Source organism: Gymnoscopelus braueri (genome assembly GCF_963280865.1).
Source record: "Gymnoscopelus braueri genome assembly, chromosome: 18".
NCBI classification, from domain to species: Eukaryota; Metazoa; Chordata; class Actinopteri; order Myctophiformes; family Myctophidae; genus Gymnoscopelus; species Gymnoscopelus braueri.
This window is the reverse complement of record NC_137618.1, coordinates 31,617,144-31,635,785: the sequence shown is the minus strand read 5'-3', so window position 1 is coordinate 31,635,785 and position 18,642 is coordinate 31,617,144. Positions and strand designations below refer to the sequence as shown.

General features: G+C 38.5%; 1 protein-coding gene across 3 annotated transcripts in view; it reads right to left on the bottom strand.

Moving 5' to 3' along the window:
• LOC308105630 (rho GTPase-activating protein 6) overlaps positions 1-17,099 on the bottom strand; it is a 34,679-nt gene extending 17,580 nt beyond the window's left edge. The window contains exon 1 of one of the 3 annotated variants that reach the window (XM_080456478.1): positions 16,782-17,099. In XM_080456478.1, coding sequence (XP_080312604.1) covers positions 16,782-16,940 — 159 coding nt within the window. In that variant the 5' untranslated portion in view covers positions 16,941-17,099. Of the gene's footprint in view, positions 1-3,493; positions 3,688-16,781 lie in introns of those variants that run through there. The other 2 variants (XM_080456479.1, XM_080456480.1) reach the window with 2 other exon arrangements.
• Positions 17,100-18,642: the final 1,543 nt, after the last annotated feature.

Below are 18,642 nucleotides of genomic sequence, written 5' to 3'. Positions count from 1 at the left end.
TGGTTCCCAGGCTTTTCTGGATCAGGCCCATTTGACAATCTTGAAAGCAAAATCTTAATGATCAATCAATTGTTGGGTAGCTATCAACAGACAGAAGATTTGGCCACCATATTATTTTCTTGATTTTGTTTAATATGGCTTCTACATCAAATAATTGTCACATTAATTCACAAACTTGCAAATAATGTCAAATTTTAGACCCAAACATGCCACAAGATACATTGAGAACCACTGTAGAAATGTTTGACATTAGATGTAAGAAGATCATCATGAGGATGTATATGAAAGATTGACCCACTTTTATTCTGCTGTTGTAAGTGCAATTTCAGTTGCACTTATTTAAGCTGTTGCAGCACAGCTTTAGCAGAAGACAATGGTACCACTGGCATAAATGATGTGTCATTTAAAGACACAACTGGAATGCAATACAATATACTGTACATGGTGAGTACAACTTATATACCAGTTGTTACTTACACTTTCTTCCTTTACTAATTGGATCGAATCTTCAAGGGGAGCTTGATGACCCAATCTATTTAGAGTTACTTCATGTGATGTGCCTTTCTATGAAACTATGTCATGTGACCAGCCTGTGACATCAGTGATCTATCACATCAAATGTCTACTCTATGACATATCTATGACGTAACTTATGACTCCTAATGTTGGGCAATGTTTCAGCATGATCACAGCCTCATTGACTTAAATATCTCAAAACGTATAATGCAGGGAAAAAGAGTTGTGGAGGCACGGCGGAGGCACAGCGGTTTGAGATTAGCTCCAGTCTCCAGACAGATAGACCCTCTCATAGATATAGCCTCCTGCAGAGTCACACAGAAGAAAAATTAATCTACACTGATTATCTATTAATAACTGCCCTAAACAAACACTGTAGTATTCCACCATGCACTATTCAGTACACCCACTGGAACTGCAAATCCACACTTTCAAGTGGTAGTAGCCTACCTTCCTTTGATTCATCATGGTCTGAAATGCAACACTCTGGCTGTCATTCAGTAAAACACAATGAGCGGAAAGGTGAAAGGTACTTTATACAATATAGTGAGGTAGACAGCCCAGATTACAGTAATCAACCACACTTGAGCAACATCCATTGTGGTGATGAATATGTCTCTCTGCGAAGGAAGCTATTGAGTAGAACGTTGTTTTGGGGAGAGTTTTCCAATGGAGAACGATGTCATCAACAACACTTCTAGTTTGACTGCATATGTAACGATTTTGTCATTCCTTGTACCGTACTTTTTGTGTTGAAGTACACAAAATGGTATCAAGGCGATATTAGGGTTATGCATTATGGGAAATAAAATAAAATATCACAATATGTTTTACCAAATACCTATATAATATGTCAATAATATTGTACTGTGGAGATTACAGTTTATTAAAAACAGCACAAATACATATTGTGAGCTTGTCGATCGACTATTGCTATTGGTGAACATTTCTGAAAGAAAAAATCATAGGGCTTACAGTAAGTGGTTACAACCAGGAAAAGACAACACTTCATTATGCCATATCACAATATTAAACATCCAAAATCCCAGACAATATCTAGTCTAATCACAATATCAATATAGTATCGATATACAGTATAGCCCAGCCCTACAGTAGATGATATAATGCTCTCCCCTTCTGTTCTGCAACATGTTAAATTCCAGACATAAGAATACCATAATGAATACCAAGGACCCCAATGGAAACAAGACCGCAAGGACTTTTTTGGACAGACCTTTTAGACAAAGTATTATAAATGTAATTGTGCTGTTTACATGTTTTGCCTAATAAAATATTCAATCAATCAATCAAAGGACTTCACATATTAAGGAGGTCACCTGGAAGGTTATGTAAACATTGCATCTTGACAATGTCCTGATTAACCCCATTGTTTTCTTGAAGTCAAGGAATACGTCACCACAGGTGGATAATTTGTTAACAGGTTTAGCTCAGTTAATCTATTCAATCCGGAAACGCATCTGTGTCATTTTAGATTTTAGTTATATAACCATTATGTTATACTCTGGCTATTCAAAAATAGCAGATCTACAAGCTCGTCCCGCTACAAGCTTGTAGATCTGCTATTTTAGAAAAATCTTGAACATTTGTGCAAATCTTTGAATATATATATTTTTAAAGCGAACATCTGTAACTCAAATCTTTGCTTCTGGGGAGGTCCCCGGAGCAACATATTTTGATGGCGGTCAGCGGCCAAATACATATCATTCTGAATGTCCTTGACATGAAAACGCCTGAGCACCACTGATATTATAGCAACAAAACTGTTACGATTTAGAAGACATTTTGTATAATCTGCAATCTTGTCTTAATGCGTTAAGTCAATCTCAAACATTCAAGAAAAAGACGAAAGTGACATTGCTGCTGTGCATATCATGGTAACATCACATTTTGCAATCCAAGAAATGATGCCAGCACAGGAAAAAAGTTGGCCTTCAATGACTCACATCCTTTACCCTGCTACAGTATATACAAATGCATTTGTCTAAACTTCAATACATTTCACTTCCTGACAAGGCCTGGCAGCAAAGTGTTTACCATTGTTTTATTTGCCTTCAAGGTGCTTCTGGGGGCACTGGGTAGGAAGTCACAAACACAAGCAATAACAAAGCCAGGGTCTCAAGAAAACTTGTAATGTGGCTGTGAGTGGTCAAACAGGTCTAAGTGAGGGAGGAGGTGCTAATAGGTGAGAGGTAGCCTAATTACAGTGGTGTCCAGAAGAAAATATACTAATTGCAGATAGCTCAGGGCAGGGCAGGCTATATATCTGACTAACATTATTGAAAATAATCCCTGTAATTGAAACAAAGATTTCCCCATTCATTATCATTCCCCCAGGTACATAATGGGCCCAGCAGTGGATAGATAGACTTAAGTTCTGTGAATGCGTTGACTACCGCCATACAAAGCTACAAGAAGCAAGTTTAATATGTCTTAAAATCACTGTTTCCCCAAACAGTGGGTCCATTTTTATGACTTGCGAGTAAATATCCCCTTTATCTATTTTTTACCATTTCCTACATTTTGTTTATAATTATTTCAAAAGATTATAATTTTTTCCCTCCAAAAATCTAAATCTTTCACAAATTCAGATATTTAAAAAATAAATACCAAAAATCAGAGAAATTCCATAAACTCGAAAAGGAATGTAGGGAAAATAGCCGATCAAGTGTTGTGAGCTTGTAGATCTGCTATTTTCATTAGCTTGGGTCCCGGCGGGCAAACGTCTCATTTCTCTTTTGGGTCTCTAAAAAGTTTGGGAACCACCGTCTTAAATCCATATCCTCACACACTCCCACAACGAAGTCCGATGGCCCGCGACACCGTCGTACGACGGGGTATAAAATAGGCTCCATAGAATGAGAAGGGGAAAAAAATCCCCTGGTAACTGAAGTTTACACAAGTTACACTTAAACTCATGACACCGGCAGAAGAGACACATAAATTGGTTCCTACTCACAAGATAAGCGAAGCGCCTGTCCAGATGGGGGTCCGAGACCCCCCCGGGTCCCCCATGACCAAATGACATCGATATAGATTCACCACGGACCACCACTTTAATGAAGACTCTCTGCAAAGTGCAAAGACCACGAAGGTTTCTGAAGAGATGTCAAAGCCTAAACGTTACATGCTTACAAGTGTTGTCTGTGTGTCATCAACATCCTAATGTGCTCAGGAGGACCGAGGACACGCGTTCCTTCGCCACAGATCAGCGTTGCCAGATTTCAGATTGTGTGAGAGAAATAAGCAAACAGCCTGGTCTAGGAAAACAAGCCCAAATAAGCAACTTAATTAGGCCACATGAGTACTTTTAAACCTATAATCAGTGGTGGAAAGTAACTAAGTACATTTACTTAAGTACAATTTTGAGGTATTTGTGCTTTACTTGAGTATTTCCAATTTCCAATACTTTTACTTCTACTCCACTACATCTAAGAGGCAAATATTGTACTTTTACTCCACTACAATTATTTGAAAACTTTAGTTACTAGTTACTTTTCAGATTTTGAAATTATGATATTATGAAACATACATTAACCACTTTAGCGCTATTTTATACCGAGGCTATTTGAAAATAGCCGATCTACAAGCTCACAACGCGTCGCGCTGCGACGCGTTGTGAGCTTGTAGATCTGCTATTTTCAAATATTTTTGTACTTTTACTTTTGGTACTTTAAGTACATTTTGATACCAATACTTTTGTACTTTTACTCAAGTAAATTTTTAATTCCGGACTTTTACTTGTAACAGAGTACTTCTAAATTGCAGTATTGATACTTTTACTTAAGTAAAACATTTGAGTACTTTTTCCACCACTGCCTATAATGTGCATCAACAAGCTCACAACGATGTGACGCATTGTGAGCTTTTAGATCTGCTATTTTCAATAACTCTTGAAATAAAATGTGGAATATTTGGAATATTTGTTTTTGAAACATTCTAACAACACAAATGCTTCTTGGCACAAAACAATTTCAAGATTTTAAACCACTGGTTTAAATCGTTTTTTGTTTTTTTTGGCTTAAATAAGCAAGTACACGGTTAGAAACAGCCCGCAACTACCATTTTTTACAAGCAACTTAACAGAAAAAGTAGTCCAAAGTCGCTTATAATAAGCCGACATGGCATCACTGCTGCTAAGAGTAGTATACGAAATGCAATCCATGGGCTGGGCGGGGGCGGGCTCATGGGAGAAGAGTAGCTATGATTCAGAAACCATTCCAGTCTGTTTAGTCACATCGCCGATCAAAATCTAAATAAAACAGACCAAAAGTCTGTAAAACTGTTAATACAACTTTTCGATTAATTGAGTACAAAGGACCCCAATGGAAACAAGCCTAGGCTTTCTTGGGTTTAAAATCCTCTTAGCAGACCTTGTATTGAACTGTACTTTCCTGTGCTTTTTTATTACTGCTAATAAAGTATTCAATCAATCAACCAGTATTACAATACTGCCATACACCATTAATTGCTGTCAGGTAGACCTATAGAAGTTTCCCCTTTATTTAAAACCCAATCATTGACATAAATGTAAACAAATGGGTAGCCATAAATAAATACAAATTCCATGTCTTTATCCTCTAGGTTATTGACTCTTTAGTGTGTCTTGAGACTAGTTGTGAAGTGGCACTATAAAATTTAACTGAATTGAATTGAATTGAATTGACTGGGCTCTTGTTAAAAGGACAGACAACAGGTAGATGATTTGTAAACTATATTGGCTATATGATGAAAGTTCCAGATTACATGTTTTCTATTAGCAAATCAAAATCTTTAACCTAATGTGTTCAAAACAGTTCTCAAACTTGACTTTAAATAGCCTACAATAATTGTGTTAATTAACTAAAATATCCTGTTGCTTCCAACTGAAGCAGGGTCCAGCTCAGGAATGAACGAGCTGCAAGTAGGCCTACATTTCATGTAGTTTTATTATGTTTGTTTGATTGATTGATTGATTGATTGAATATTTTATTAGGCAGAAATGTAAAACAGCATAAGTAGCCTACAGTTAAAACATTTTGTCTAAAAGATCTGTCCAAAAAAGTCCTTGCGGTCTTGTTTCCATTGAGGTCCTTGGTATTCAATTCATAAACATTATGACATTGCTATATGCTATAAAACATGTTGAGTATAATGTTCACCCAAGTAAAAATCAATAGCTCTACTAGGAGTAGTGTGTGGGATGCATTTTGCCTCCTGGAGTGCTGGAATGAGCTAGTTTGTTATCACAGTGCAGCGTGCTGATATATTCAGCAAGCCTTTGCCTTATAAACAGGAAGCAATCTGTTAGACAATAACAAACCAACTGGAGGGCGATGTCAGGTAGAGGAATCCTGACCCATTTTGGAACAGCAAAATCCTCACTGTTAATTTAACCACTTGAACCCCGGCATCCCTATTCTGGGGGGAACGTTCACTCAAAATCAGTATAGGGGGTTTAAGCGGTTAACTCTGAGAGAAAGTAAAAATTGACCCCAATTGGTTCCACTCTGTCATCCAGAGTTAAATTAACACTGAGGATATTACTGTGTGCAACATCACCCTCGGTCATCTCAGCAATGCACGGTCAAGATTACTTGAGCAATAGTTTAAACTCTGGTCTAAACTAATAGTTTAATAAATTCAAATACATTAATTGACAAGCAAAAGCCTTCTGGATTATGATTCACCCTGGCATCCCTATTTTGGGCACGTCATTATAGGCTAAATTATTTAAAGAAAATGCAGATCTACAAGCTCCCAACGTGTCGTGATGTGACACATTGTGAGCTTGTAGATCGGCGATCTGTATACATTTTGAAAGCAAGAAATGTGCACACTCCAATCTGTCTGGAAAGCTGCTAAGTAAAGTAAAATAACATGAAGCATACTGTAACTGCACAAATAAATCCAAACCCAAAGAGATTATGAACATCCGTGAATTTTTATTGACCACTGCTGGTAAATTCCATGAACACCAGAGAAAGCCGGGTGTTGCATAGCGGTCAGGGCAGGTGTTGCCCTGATTCCTCTGCACAGCCTAGCTAATCCAAGTAGTTTAACAACAGCTGGAGTTGAACAACAGCTGCAGCAGCCAGGAAAGCACATCAGCGCTACAACAACATTTCATTCATCACTCTAGTTTCACAGTGTTTGACCACTAACACCGGTTCTGGCAACATCCAGGTCTAAATTATTACCTTAAACCAAGATGATGCATTAGCATGTAATTAGTTTGAAACACAATTTCTGTTATGCTCTGTGTGTGTTGTGTGCTAATGGCATTTTGCCTTTGTAAGAGCTGAGCAGCCGTGTACAGAGAGCAGCTTGCAGTTTCTGCAAGCTAATCCTCCTCCAGGCCGTCTCTCTATCTCTCTCTCTCTCTCTCTCTCTCCCTCGCTCACTCTCACTCTCCTCCTAGAGCTCTGAGGAATGCAGATGACATTCCATCCTAACACTCCAGGAGCTACACACAGTCCTAAAAAGAAACCTCCTCTATCTCTATATCATCAAAAGGTGCCTATGTGCTGCCTGAAAGGCAGGACACTCTGATCTGCATTACCATAGAGAAGGGTCTAGCTCTTATGTGTAATAATAACTGCAAGATGCATGTATACTGTAGCAATTGCAAAGTTTTCAGCCAAATTTGGAGTGTCTAGCCTCGCTTAGTGCCTCTAATACATCTTATGACCTACATTTCATGAATGATGTAGAACCAGCAGAATGAGACAGAACGATATTCAGTGGGTTAAGCGAGTTTCTGAGCCCCAGAGATATGAGCTAAAGGTCAGAAAGAAACTGTAGTTAACCAGAATTGTAATTCATTTCAGCTGCCATGGGGATAGAGATTCACCTTCCATCAATATAACAAAAAAGGTGAAAAGATACAGTTTAATACGACATTTGGTATACAGTACATTTATCAAGGTTTTCCCAAATCCAGAATGAGTTTTTCAGCAGATGACCAGACTGTACAAAGTGTATATAACATAACAGGTATTTGGCTGAGAAAACATCAGTATTCATAGACAGATATATTAGCAATTGGATAAATGCATAGCAACATTTTACAAATTGTCCAAATCACATTTTGCTGTGACACTAAGATCTATTGCAGTTTAGCTAATTAACATGACCTCTAATGTAAATTGTAAAGTCTCAGAACATAGAATAATATGACAAATGGCTCCCTCTAAAGGTTGTATAATAACTTGCAGACACTGCTTGAATAGTCTGCGCAAATTGTGTTCAAGACAAAAAGTCCACATTTGTGGTATTTAAGGAAGGGAATCAAAGCATTAAATAACATTGAACTGATTAAGCTAAATCGACATTAGATCATAATGATCATCTAACGTTAGTTAGATCATAAGGATCATGTTCAAAGGCAAAAACATCAAACCAAAACACACCATGGCAGATGATAACTGGGATTTGAAGAACAAAGCAGTGATTGCCAATCCATTAAATGCTATATTTTGCTAAATATCTCACAGTCATTCATGTTTTATACCAACAGGCCAATAATAACAACTCAAAAGAAAGAAATAAAAAAGATTAAATCAGCTTAAATGATTACAAATAATCATAATTAACAGATGCCAGAAAGGCGTGTGGATCAGAACAAAATGCACCACAGCCATATGACACAGTACCTCACTTTATAGTAACCATAACATTATACAGTAGTTGAGGGTATTCAAAATATTGCTAAATCAGCTCCAGTATAAGATTGAAGAAATATGGATTGAAAAAAACCTCACACATACTGTAAGCAATGCTTCAACACAGGTTTCCCTTCGATTCTGCACAGCTATACTGTAGTTTAATTGCCCCATGTATGCTTATTCTTATTCTATTGTTCACAGGGATGCTTGTTTGTCAAGGGAGTGGAATAATCTGGAGAGGAGTGATCATTATCCCCACAGCAAGTCACAGCAGCACACCCTATCCTGTAGTGATGAGCTCCTGAGCACAGTTGCTTCCCAAACAACATGAATCCTTAGTGAAAATGTATACTTTGTTGCATGTGACAGACACATTTTCAGATGAAAATCATTATTTCCTTTGAGCGACCTGGCTGTATCCAGACGAGTGAGCTATGACTGATGATGCTCTCTCTCTCTCTCTCTCTCTCTCTCTCTCTCTCTCTCTCTCTCTCTCTCTCTCTCTCTCCCTTCTACCACATTCAGTGCATCCAGGAAGCCTCTGTGGAATATATATTTAGTCTTTTATGACCAAAACCAACATTAATGCTGAGCTGTGAACAATCATGCAGTACTCCTCCACTACATCTTGTGGCAATAAGGGTGAACGTGGAAGATCAATGTCAGTCATTCCATTTTTTAGGATGAAAATACCACTGGATGTACTCAGGGATGCATCTGTTTTGAAGCCTACATATGTAATGTAACACAATGAGATTTGGCAAGCCTTTTGGGTCAGGCTGGCACTGTGCAAACACAGTAATTCTATCACAGTGAATGAACCAACAAATCTGATCACATCAATCCTTTTGAAACCCAAGTCTCGTTGTCCACCCCACTGTGTTGTTTTTCTCTTATCGGAGGCAGAGGGAAATGAATGTCATGGTACTTATAGTATTGTGTGTGCAAGCAAGCAGGTTTAGTTCCATGCCATACAAACGGAGAGTCTCCTGTGGGAAGAAATATGTGCCTGGGGGAACGTAGCCAAGCTGATCCTTGGCTACGTTCATTCTGCTCTGCTGTGAGAAATAAGAGTTGAGGCTTACTTCATGTAAACCAGATGTCTCTTTGCTTTACATTTCAGCTTAGTCCACTCAGACCCTGAGTGAGTAGACCCCTTACAGGGCACAATGATACGCACCTTATACTCACCTTAAAGTAATACTAGGTAACGTTTTCAACAAAACTAAAGTTAAATTGTATATCTTTTGCGAGTGGCAAAAGTTTCACAACACCCACTCCGTGAATTTCACCCCCGGAAGCCTTTTATTTATATATTTTCTATTGAAAGTGGACTGGGGGGACTTTCCCGGGGAAATGACGTTCCTGGCCAACGTCATGACGTCGTGGCCGACGTCCCCAGGAACTACCGCAACGGTTTCCTGTTTGGCCAGGAACTACCGCGCTATAACAAAAAGGAACCTCACGCTGATGTTAAGATAATGTAGAATTGGAAGATCGAAAAAGAACAGAAAAAGAAAGCACAGCTCATGGTAACTAATGCTCCACTGGCTAAGAGAAACGATCCGTAGATAGTATAAAACAATTAAAAGATCGCTTTTTGAAACGCTTCCGGCTTCCGGTGAAAACGAATGGAATTCTGGGTAATCGAGGATTACGGAAATTGTATGCAGTGACGGTAGTGACCAGCAGAGGTTGCTAAAAATCGTTATTTGGGATTCTGCATTGTATAACTTTAAGGACATAATGTAAGAATAGAATACAGTACATGATCACATTGCCTTTGTAGTGTGGGAAACCACTCTGACTCTCTACTGTTCTCTTTGAGCAAAGGAAAAGGAAACAATAATGGATAATTTGAAAAACTATGCAAGCCTACTGTAGTTCAGCCGGACTCTGGATACAGCTGACTGACTTTCCTTTTATTTGTGATCTAATCTCTGTTCTATTCTGGTGTCAGGACTGGTAAACTGGATATTGAGCCATTCTTTCCTAAATGAATGGTAAATGGTCTTGCATTTATATAGTGCTTTTATATAGTCTTCCGACTACTGAAAGCACTTTACAATGTGGGCTATGCCTCACATTCACACTCTAGTGGCGAAGACTGACAACCATGCATGGCACCAACCTGCTCGTCTGGAGCAGTGAGGAGTTGCTCAAGGACACTTCGATATGATGGCAGGAGAAGCTTGGGAATAAACCAGGAACCTTCCAGTTCCAGATGACCGCTCTATCTCCTGAGTCATGCTGCCTCAAATGAATCAATGAATGAAATGTAGTTTTGAATTATCTTGTTTATTTTGCCAAAGCCAACTATAAATTAATAAAGGCCATGTGCAGTTATGAAGCTGAATTTACACTCCTTCTAAATGAGAAAAGAGAGCTAGAGTGATGCTCTCTAAAGTCCAATACATGCGGCTTCTGACATTATTTATTGACGTGCTACATTTTGACGTCATTCAGAACTTCTGATAGCTTTTTAAAGGACACTCCTGCACCCCCAGATGTCAGACTGTCTAAGTTTGGAAAGCCTGTCGGAAAAGTTTTTGGGTTTTTTTCCAGACGTCGGAAGGAGTATTGGGCTTCAGGTTAATACTATAATATGGATGCAACACTGCAGGAAAATCTTTTACATTTTAAGGATACTATTGGGGAAACAGGACCAAATGACCATATTCCAGTTTCAGAGACACCCCCCCACATCTGTGATTGTAGTAAAAGCTAGCTTTTGAATAGAAAAGAGCTTGCCCATTAAAAAATAAAAAGCTTGCACATTGCTGACCGTGGGTAATGGAAATGCATGCAACCTATGATAAAAAGAAGCGGATATGTCACGGCTTACACATATATTGACACATATGAAGCTGAGAGAGGTCTACCGTTCAGCTAGATGACTGGTATGCATTCTTGTTAAATTTTTGTATTAACCACCCGCAGCAAAGCACGGTATTGTAATCTCCTCTATATTTATTTCTATGAACAAAATAACTAGGTGGATTTGATTTCATTAAAGTTGTCGGGAATGATCAGTAGGCAGCCCCGAAGAGATGATTACTTTTTGGTAAGAAAATCATCACAGAAATACATATCTCAGTAATGGACAGATGCAGAACAAGATACTATGCTGGTGTAGGCAGGGTTTTCACCCCAGGTATGTTGCCCATGTTTCAGAACCCCAAGTCAGGTTTCAGTGACACTTCTAGATATGCCTTGATCACAGTGAGGAAATGGCGTGTACCTCCTGCACATCACAGGCTGTTTCCACCAGGTTTGTTCTCTGCACGATGGAGTGATTGTCATGCAGGTGTCTTTCAACCATGGAGAACCAGTCAGTCAGGTGGTTATTGACATTGACTATTCTAGGCCAGCCCCTCCGGCCATAAGTCACAATTTGCTGACATGTAAAACAAACACACACACACACACACACACACACACACACACACACACACACACACACACACACACACACACACACACACACACACACACACACACACACACACACACACACACACACACACACACACACACACACACACACACACGCACACACACAGTAGATTACGTAAAATATCTTAATTAGGATGCATTGACTCTGGCAATACATACTACTGCTGAATTGAATTAGTAATGGAGAAATCATCAGTAAGCTAATCTTGGCTTAAGGGGCATCCAGTACTCTTTATACAAAACCTGCCAGAGAATTACATTTCCATTGAGTGAAAAAACACAGGTATGCCAAGTGGTCCCTGCCATGCCATAAACAATACATACAGACAATTCTGTTCTCATGAGTCCTGGCTGGGCAGCCTGAGACCCAGGACATACTGACGTCTCATAAAAGGAGAGTTAGAGAGAGCAGGAGCTCTTAGTGGGGGTGGAGCTGCAGTGTTTCATGCAAAGGGCAAAACAATGTCAACCTGACTTCACTATTGTTATTGCAACGGTCTCTTAGATACAGTCGCCCCTGACCAGATGACTGGGTTGGGATATTTACACACCCAACACATGTGACTTTAATTACTGAACTGAAGTAAGGTGTGCATCTGGTTCGCCACTCTTGTCAGTGCAAGTAGGCATCGTGGTCATGTGAGTAGTGGGAGGAAGAAGCTCACACCCTTCGCCCTCAACTGTCCGCTGAGGGGATGGCCTTCATGATGTAAGAGCAATGGCCGCTTTGTGAATATGGTGGATGGAATAAAAATAGAATTGATTAGTACCTGTGCAATGGGATGCGTATTATGTAGCAATGCACAAGAATGTGGACATTGAGCTAAGGCGGTTGCTTCTCTAAGCGTCATAAGAAGCATCCAAGCTGCCCGGGCATAAGTCATATTAAATATCATTGCCGTCAGACTGCTCTCTCCACTATTCATCAGCTTCAATCAGATTTATAGTGATTACATTTCTAAGGGTTCTGGCAGAAAGATCTTGTAGACAACTGTAGGAGAGACCAGATACCTGGCATTCATTACAAGCCTATTATAATGTCACTTCCATAATACGTCTCCATTACACTAAACAAATACTGTAACCATGAAGACCATCTTGGGCACAAGAGTAGATACTAGGGACTGTGCCAACATGTATGCACATACAAAACTGCTACTGTCCATAAATGTATATCTATTTTTTTTTAATGAACAATAAACAGGAAGAATTGCCATTATAATGGATTTTGAATGAAGTCATAGATTTGTACTTAGCTCTCTAGCTCACATGAACATCGTTGGTACAGTACTTTCATGGACTGACACCTCCATTATTATTATTATTATTATTATGATGTTGTTGTTATTTATTTATTTATGAATCTTTCCTAAAAGTTCCTTAAAATCCACCGCAAACAAATGCTAGAGAATATAATATAATAATATAATGTCAGCATATAATGCTACTTACTGTATGCAATCTATACTCGTACTCTCTCTCTGTTTATGATTCTGTGTTTAACGTAAGTATGGCTACAGCTTCCCTACATGGTCTGGTCTTGGTTATAGGATCACTACAACTTACAGTGAAAGCAGGTTCAAGACCTACAGTAGAGTAGTAGACCCCCTGACATTCTGGAGAAAGAAAACTTCAAACTTTGGCTGTCTCAGTCAGTTACTGTGAAGAGTGCCTTTACATCTTGTTTAAAAAGAAGGCAATTAAAAGCCTGACCTGAAGTGGAATCTCTGTCTGAAGGAAACAATGCTTTGCCGCTGAGGCATAGTGTTTCACGAGGACTTGGCTTTTCTGGCTCATCAGCAAGAAGTTATTTTAACCTTTTATGTGCTCAGAATCTGCCCAGTTTTAGAAGACTATATACGTGCAAATTCATACTCCATTTAGTGCTAAGACAATATGAATAATGTAATCAAACCCACATAATCACAATAATCAGAATCATTTTATTTGGCCACGTATATATTTGCACAGATAAGGAATTTGACTGGGTGGGTTATAATGTACAGGAACATAGTGTTGAAGTCACTGATGTCACTGTTTAGTATCTTGCCATGACTGTTGTGTTGATGTCCAGTATGGCACATTTGAAGCCTGGTACAGCATCATTATGATACCCATCTCTAACTCAAAGTTAGACTGTTTCCTAAATTATTCCATAACACAAATGGTAAATCTTGTTGTTAAACACCTGGCTTATTTCAAATAGGCACAATGAATACAAAAACTCGTACATTAGTTCACTGTGCATTTGAGTTGAGCTCAACATTTTGAAGAACAGCTACACAGTGAGCTAGTTTCAACTTGTAATATTTTTTAAAGAGGCTATGAAAAAAACATAAAGGCCCCTGTATAGCAACCCAGCGTTACATCATGCTTGAGGGAATTCCAAACATTTAGAGCTTTCAGAGAGCTATGGAGTTATTAAGCAAAGAGGCTGCAGAGAAAGTTCTCTTCCCATGATAATTGCTTGTGTGTAAATGAAAACAACCATTTTACAACATGCATTACAATAAAAAATAACATACAGTTGATCCCTTCAGTGAGATACTATTGTCACTGTCGGGCAGAAACCTTGTATCTCCATATATATATCTCTTAATGATTCTTCATAAATAAATGACCCATCATATATTTTGTTGTACAGTATGACAGCATCGCAACAAAAGTAGAGAAAATAGAGGATCTTCAAGCTCATAACATGTTGCGATGCGACATGTTGTGAGCTTGTAGATCTGTTATTTTTGCTATTTTTGAAAGATTACATGATAATAAAATAATATAAGTTAAGTCTATGATGACATGCTAAAATTGGGATGGCAGGTTTAAAGTGGTCTGTCTAAAGTCTGTCTGTGGGTTTTATAAATATTTATACATTACCAATTAAAAGTACTGTATTAACAAGAGCTTGTGACTAAATAATAACTACATCCATTGGAACACAGGTTATTTTTTCGGTTTGGGACATACAGTACAAGGTTTGCTCCAGGCAGACAGTGGCGTTATGCATTGCAGTGGGATAGTCTCACGTAATCCATCTTTTTGCTTTTGGTTATGTATGATGTGATAGATTAAAATGTCACTGTTGGCCTACATTAAATGCAAATTGTTTTCTACTCTGTTTATCAAATAGTACAATATATTGTACACAAGCACAGGATGTTCTCCTTTTAAAATCACCACAGCACAGCAATCAGTGATATCTGGTCCAAGTCCAAATGAAATACAATCTTGTTTGTGATCACAAACAATTGTTTACAAACACACATCCTCTCTCTCTCTCTTTCTCTCACTCACTCATATTCGCAGGCATGCACGGACACAGGCGTGCGCGCGCGCACACACACACACACACACACACACACACACACACACACACACACACACACACACACACACAATAACGTTTTTATTCCTGTTATTTTTAAAAGCTCTAATTATGTCTTTGAAAAATTACAGTAAATGTTTCAACTCATTGATGCCTCTATACAGCACTGCATTCCCACCAAAATACTTAGTGCAGTAGTGATTTCTGGCTGCTGGCTGTTCTAAAACTATTCTGGTACTCTGTACTACACATTATTTGTTACTGACAGGATACTTCATGGTTGCATAATACCAAAAGTTTAAAAAATATACAAATCCTAAATAATTGAAGTAGGCCAATTCTGCATCCCCCCACTACCACATAAGGCTATGTCACTTTTCCCTCCACTTGCACAGCTTCATCATCATCATCGACATCATATGCTCCTGCGTCAGGTGAGCCAGAGATGTCATGGATACAGGATAGGTGGGACATCTGGGCACTTCAATGTAAAATTGGCTATTTTGTCCAAAAAAATAATAATAATAATTGAAAAATGGTCTTAAGCAGCCTAATGTAAAGTATGCATGATGTGAACATGCATGGTACTGGTACATCATTATCAGACTTAATGTTATCCTTCAACTTCATTGCTTTTGCCCCAACATGACTGGATATACAGGTTTTGTAGCAATTTGTAGCGATTGTAGAAATATTAGACCTTAATAATTAAGGTCTAATATTTCTACAATCGCTACAAATTGCTACAAAACCTGTATATCCAGTCATGTTGGGGCATATAAACAAGAAGTTGAATGATGTGATAGATTCAAATGTCACTGTTGGCCTACATTAAAAGCAAATTGAACATTCTTAAACATTCGACAATTAAGGCTTAATTGTCGAATGTTAAAGAATGTTCTAATCGTGTATATGTTACTTTACTTAAGACCATTTTTCAAATATTAATTTCTTTTAACATTTTGGACAAAATAGCCAATTTTACATCGAGGTGACCAGATGTCCCTATAGTTCCCATCTATCCTGTTACCTTCGGGTTACCTATGATTTATGATTGGTTACATGACTTTTCATACCGGTATTCGTATTCCACTGGCAAGAAACAATAGGCTATCTATAAATAAGAGTCAGGGACGGTGTCCTCAGATATCACCACTGGTGGTGAGCGACTCCTCTTAATGGTTGTGAGGTGCGCATCCATTTGTTACTTGCCTTTGCAAACAAAGTTTGACATAATGAGTCAGCATCACCATCAGGTGGGTTTCGAATTGTAATCTCAGGTCACTGACAGTGGTGGAAAGTAAGTACATTTACTCAATACTGTACTTAAGTAGCCTACAAGTAAAAGTCTGGTGTTCAAAATTTAACTTGAGTAAAAGTACAAAAGTATTGGTATCAAAATGTAGCCTATAAAGTACCAAAAGTAGAAGTACTGAAATGTTTGAAAATAGCAGATCTACAAGCTCACAGCATCACGATGCAATATGAGTTGTGAGCTTGCAGATCGGCTATTTTGAAATAGCCTTGTAGATCGGCTATTTTGAAATAGCCTTGCAGATCGGCTATTTTCAAATAGGACTAAAGTGGTTAATGTATGTTTTATAATGTAATAATTTATATCTGCAAAATAACGAGTAACTTAAGTTTTCAAATAATTGTGTTGGAGTAAGAGCACAATATTAGTGGAGTAGAAGTAAAAGTATTGAAAATTGGAATTACTCAAGTAAAGTAAAAAAAAATCCTCAAAGGTGTACATTGCAGTATTGATACTTTTACTTAAGTAAAACATTTGAGTACTTTTTCCATCACAGGTCACTGACCTTATTATCCGACGCCTCTTCGGTGACTTCGGTGCCATAGTGTCGCATCAGTGCCGGGTCCAAACTTCTGGTCTGCCTCAGTCTCTGTTTGGAGACCGTTCTGGAGCTGCTTGGAGAGCACGGGAAAACACTGCTGAACAAACCAAGTTGCGCATACATTATTCCTTGATCGCTTATTGCATTTGAAATAAAACGCGAATTGAGATATGTAGATCTGTGGGAGAGATCATCAGGCCCCAAAGGAAACCTCTGAAGAAAGGGACCGTTTCAGTCACGAATGGTCCTTGGCGCGTCAGCATGCTGCGCCCTCTCAGCAGTAGGCTGAGTTTCTGCTCTCAGTCCCCATAGGAAACGCACCCCCACGCAGTGGTGGAAAAAGTACTCACATATTATTATTATTTTTACTTAAGTAAAAGTATCAATACTGCAATGTAGAAGTACTCTGTTTAAAAAAAAATACTCGAGTAAAAGTGCAAAAGTATTGGTATCAAAATGTACTTAAAGTACCAAAAGTAGAAAGCATAATGTCCCATTTCACAAGTTTTCAAATGTATACAAATATTTTGAAAATAGCAGATCTACAAGGTCACACCGTCACAATGTGTTGCTTTGCTATGCATTGTGAGATTGTAGATCGGCTATTTTCAAACGGCCAATTGTTTACCAACATTGAGACTGAACACACAGGTGATTGTTTCATGCAATCAATTCCCAACATATGGTGCGTTCGGAAATACAGCAATGAGCGCACTGGCCAATAATAGGCGAGTGCGCTCCAGTGCGCAATTTCCAAACGCAGTGCCGGACCTGCGCGCGCAATACTGGTTCTTATCGCTTGCAACCAGTGTGACGTCGTCTAAGTGGGTAACAAAGTAAAACAAGTTTTCAAATCATTGTACTGTGGAGTAAAAGTACAATATTTGCCTCTGAGAGGTATTGGAGTAGAAGTAAAAGGACTGAAAATGGAAATACTCCAATAAAGTAAAAATACCTCAAAATTGTACTTAAGTACAGTACTTGAGTGAATGTACTTAGTTACTTTACACCACTGCTCCCCCCCACGCCCCTCCAACAGCAGTAGACCTTTTTCAAAACTTTTAGCAGCTTCAATCAAAAAATCTAACTAGGGTGTACAAGGGCCAGCTGATGCAAATGCATTTCATATTCACTGTGTAAAATGACAATAATTTAAAACAACAACAACAACAACAAAACCTAGCCCTTCTTCCAGCTTGGCAAAGGGACAAAGATAAGCATTTAGCCTACATTTATGGGTTAATGATTTTGGTCCATTTGAATTTTCTAATTAAAAGTTAAATACTATGCACATTTGCACAAACATATTTTTAGAAATTCCCTGTGATTATGAGAAATTCATAATACAATGTTGTGTCCATAAAAACTGTATAATTATACGTAATAAACTGTCACCCACAGAAAACTGCACAGATAGACAAAGATTGTGTCTCAATTTAAAATGTGCAAATTACACTTAGAACAACTTACAAGCCGAGATCAGAGTAAATGGTATTCATCTAATAGTCAGCAAAAAAACATTAAAATACAGTACCTACCTACTCAACTTTCCTATACCACGCGACTGTGAGGGTTGAGTTGCGCTGTTTCATTTTGAAATATGCAGTAAAATGTGGATTGTTCATTTAATTCTAAAAGTGTGGGGTGTTTATTGTCACTGTATATATATGAAATTCATCCTCTGCATTTACCCATCCTACAATCACTAGGAGCAGTGAGCAGCCATTTGCTCGGGGAGCCGGTGCTCGGGGAGCAATTAGGGGTTAAGAGTCTTGCTCAGGGACACACATCGACACATTGCTGGCCTGGCCTGGAATGAAACCTG